The 4,757-nt window shown below is 37.9% G+C and overlaps 1 protein-coding gene across 1 annotated transcript in view; it reads right to left on the bottom strand.

Moving 5' to 3' along the window:
• LOC106869607 (uncharacterized) overlaps positions 1-1,062 on the bottom strand; it is a 10,070-nt gene extending 9,008 nt beyond the window's left edge. The window contains exon 1 of the mRNA XM_014915415.2: positions 890-1,062. Within this exon, the coding sequence (XP_014770901.1) occupies positions 890-1,061 (172 nt within the window). The 5' untranslated portion in view covers position 1,062. The remainder of the gene's footprint in view (positions 1-889) is intronic.
• Between the last annotated feature and the right edge of the window lie 3,695 nt (positions 1,063-4,757).

Raw genomic sequence — 4,757 nt, 5'->3', positions numbered from 1 at the left:
TGTGTGTGTGTGTGTGTAAAGGCTTTGGATGACTCAAAACTAAGATGCCGTACAGTGGAATTGAACCAGGACCCACGTATTAAGAGACGAAATTCTTAACAACGCAGCCACAATTATATGCCCCTTAACTTATTTTAATTTTGCTTTTTTCCGCCATCCTTGATGCAGTATAAATTAACCAAATGTAAGCAAATTAACCAAATAGAAGCACATGTATGAACTGCTAATTTAACGGTAAATTTTCAACTACTGCGATAATTATTAACTGGTAAATTGAAAGGTAAATGTGTATTTTATATACCTAGGACTTGCTACCTCATTGTTTTTTGTCAAGAGTTTCACCGCCAGTCGTTCGTTATGTCAGTCAACACACATACCCTGACACACCATTCCACTGTCGTGGCCGTAAAGACGGAAAGTTGTCGATGCATCATGTTAGGATATAATCAGAATTAAAAGTGAAAGAATGAAAGTGAAACAATACTATATCACATTACAATATAGATGTTATTCTTTCACTTTTGACATGTAATACCGAACCAGTGCCAATGTTGTATTGTTTTAATCCAAATGAAAAAAATTACATGTTGACACTCAGGAGGTCTGATATTATTACCATGTAAAATTTGATTTGATTTGATTTGGTTGAGCTGTTTGAGAATGCATTGAGGACAGACAAAGGATTTTATGTGTGTGTGTGTGTGTGTGTGTATGTGTGTGCATATGTGCATGTATATATATGTATATACATATGTTTACATATTTACATATACATATATATATATATATATGCATATGTGTGAGTGTGTGTGTGAGATATCAATATAAAGAGCAATAATAGAGACATCGAGAAAGAACAAGAAATAACCTCCATGGATATTTTACTTACCAGAACCTAAAATGAACGTTGATAAAAGAAGGAAACCCACTCCATAACTAACATTCTCCGCAATAAGGCGTCCATTAAACGGAGTGAAACTGTAGATACACAGCAAAACAAAAGCCAGAAAAGTAATATAGAGACATGCTATGGTCGCAGACGACGGACGTATCGCCGCCATGTTACATTTTCACGCGATTTTTCACGCTACTTCTGTTTATGCCTCACTCTTTGATCTCTGCAATATACGAAGAAATATATAGTTAAGATTCCATCACTTGTTTCTTTAGAGATAAATGGTAAATTGTAAGAAGGAATTGAACTGCCTACAATATCTAAATTTTCTAATCTGGCAGAAAGATGCAGTCTTCACAATACAACAAATCCTTCGCCTTCTGAAAAATGACCGACTTGCTTTCACTATGTATTGGTTAATTGTTAATTACGAATTGGATATATCTATTTTTTCAGATCATTTTCCTGGTTGCCAAGAACAAGAACGCTATGTTCCCGGAAATATTTTATTTGTTACCGATTCTTGCATGACTTTGCTGGGTGTACAAGCCTTAATGTATTGTCAGCAGAAAACAGTCACGTAGAACAAACATTGCAAAGTAAATAATCGTTATGAAACGTTTCCTTACCCCTCTTCTCGCGCTCTCTCTCCCTTTCTTTAATTTCTTTCTTTCTTTCTTTCTTTCTTTCTTTCTTTCTTTCTTTCTTTCTTTCTTTCTTTCTTTCTTTCTTTCTTTCTTTCTTTCTTTCTTTCTTTCTTTCTCTATCTCTCTCTCTCCACACACACACACACGTATATACATACATACATACACACACATACATGCATACATATACACATACATACATATATATATTCTTTTATTCGTTTATACATTTCAACCCTATTACTGTGACCATGCTGGAGCACCAATAGTGTAATTTCAATGGTGAATCTTATCTAATTGGCTTTTGGGGAAAGAGGCAGCTCGACACTGCTGCCCTCTTTTGAGTTTCCTGCTTTGATATAGGTTCATTCCCTTATAGAATCAGCATAGTTTCCTGGTCCCTTGTTTTGAAGGTTCTCAGAATCCATCTGGTCATTCGCCTGCACATGGCCACCATCTAGGTGGCGTGTACGTGAAACGAGGCATCAGTCCCCAGATCACGCACTGTACGTGACTCTGGGCTTGCAGCTTGTGAGCACCAATTAGCTACTAGCGGGAACCTATACATACATACATACATACATACATACATACATACATACATACATATATAGTTTTGCCCATTTTCATGAGAAGTCGCTACTAGTTACTTTTGGAGTCTTCTTTGAGCAGTCAGATGTCAGTTTATCTGGAAAGAAACAATGCTGTTATTAATAAGAAGGGTTGAAATTAACGTATGCAAGATTTCACAGCCTTAGCATCACTCCTTCATAGCTAGCTTATGAACTTTTCAGCCCACGCCCGTATGCAGAACAAGCTCCTAGAATATTTTCTCTCAGCAATATTGTTTATATTTATAATCAGCTTCATTACATTCTATTACAATATATATTTTTAACTCGTACTACTGTCAACTGAGTAGAATATCATGACTGAGGAGGTGTAATAAAATCGAAACATATCAGTCACTTTCACTATCAGACACATATCAGTTTAAGTACCATTTGATCTATCTACTGTCTTTCATTGTACATTTTAAACAAGCATGACTGTGAGGTTAAAAAGTTAGCTTTCAACCACGAGGTTTCTGGTTCAGAACCACTGTGCGGCACTTTGAGCAAGTGTCTTCTGCTATAGTCCCGAGCTGACCAATGTTCTAAGGGTGAATTAGGTAGATAGAAACTGAAAGTAGACCGTCATGTTTATATGCGTGAGTGTGTGTTTGTAGGTCTTTGTGCTTGTCCCCCTACTGCTTGAAAACCGGTGTTGGTTTGTCTACGTCCTTGTAACTTCGCGGTTCGGGTTCGGTAAAAGAGAGCAATGAAATAAGTACCAGACTTTTATATCCTTGTATTAGATATATAACATGACGACAGGGGGTGGGGAGGAAGTATATACACGACGCACTTCTATTAATATTACACGAGACTCAACGCTCTATATCAAAGGCTCACAGTGAACTGCTACCTACACGAACTGCCAACCTTTTAGGCATTTGAGGGATGGTTCGGGATCCTTCCACAACACAGACTTTTAAAAAATAAATACTAGGATTGATTTATCCGCTACACCCTTCAAAGCGGTGCCCCAGCATGGTCACAGTCCAATGACAGAAACGAGTAAAAAGTAAAAGAACGACCTCGTGTTTAACAACTGGCACGACCACCATGAGAACTTTTTAACCATACATCCCTCCATGTTACCTTTATGGTTTTGGAAATGAGATGAACATCATGATAACCCTATTTCGTCCTAATTCTTAAACATACTCGGTCTTTGTGCCGAGCTAAACAGAAATTGCACTTCTCTTACATTTTGGTGGGATTCTAAGTTTGAGCCCTTCTTGGTCAATATACATTTTATTTTATGAAAAGTAACTGTAATTTCAATTGCAGACTAGAGTCTTGAGAAACATTGACAGCATGTGCTACTTGCCTTTGATAAAGTACTTGAAGATGAGAAGTAGCGGCAAACCACCTCGGAGGCTTCTATATTATCACTCCACCACCTGAAGAGATTGCTACCAAGTCTTATCCAGATCCCACTTACTGTCATTTAAAGAAATGGAAGTTACATTAGACGATATAGTGCTGGATGTTCTATGTCTACAGTTGAAGTTAGGTTATGTACGGAATGCCTTTCATTTTAGGTCTGCTCGATCAAGGCTGACCTGGCTGCTAAGCAACAGCAATAATGTCATCAACAACGAAAGTTGTGGTAGCGAGCGAACGGCTCGGTAAGATTTGAAAAAAAAAAAAATGTTTAGTCTATTGTGCTTATATTATCCAGAGTAAACTTATTTACAAGTGTTGCAAACTTGATGTTTGCTGATTTATTTATTTTTCAATTTTATTATATTTATCTATTTCATTTTTATTTCTTTAAATACCACACAGACAGATGAGAGCAGATACCTGTAAAACTCATTTATGGCGGTTACACCGAGCAGAACATAATAAGCATCATATTTCACCAAGACTCATTGAGATAGAGTATTTCAATTGTTCAGCCTACGCGTTACATGTAGTTTAATAGATTGCAAGTAAAGTGAAACGTAACTAGCAACTATGAGCTACAGTATTATTCTTAATTGTAATTACAAAATTGCCAAACGTCTAATGCGACAGTATTACAGACGGGATGCCAAGTGTATGAGTGAATGACAAATCATATTAGATTTGCTCCCCGCATCCCACAAAATACATTTTATTTCCACAGAAAGTAGGTGTTTGTCTTACGCGAGAGTGCGTCTTATACACTGGCAAATGCAGAATTCTAGTTTTAGTACTCCATATAACACCTCATAACTTTTTATTATTTTTTTGAATTTTCAGAAAATTTTTTGTGAATTTGTATTCTACATACGATAATTCATACGATTATGAAAAAAAAAACTTGAAAGACCCCAGTACCAGCACTACAGCCAGAGAAAATGATCATGCCGATACCAGTAGTACCAGCGAGGCTAGCGGCCCCACACCCAACATTACCAGCGACGGCACCCACATCACCGACGGCACCCACATCACCGACGGCAGTCACATCACCATCGGCGACAATAGCACAAACCCTATGGCCAGGGACGACCACCGCTACGACGACAACCACAACGACAGCAACCACAGCGGCATTGCCGGACCCGCGCATCGTAATGGTAAGAGCACTGAAGGTAGCCTTAACAACACCGGTGGCAACAACAACATCCCCAGGCCCAG

This window comes from Octopus bimaculoides, chromosome 18, assembly GCF_001194135.2.
Source record: "Octopus bimaculoides isolate UCB-OBI-ISO-001 chromosome 18, ASM119413v2, whole genome shotgun sequence".
NCBI classification, from domain to species: domain Eukaryota; kingdom Metazoa; phylum Mollusca; class Cephalopoda; order Octopoda; family Octopodidae; genus Octopus; species Octopus bimaculoides.
This window is presented reverse-complemented; position numbering and strand designations above follow the sequence as displayed.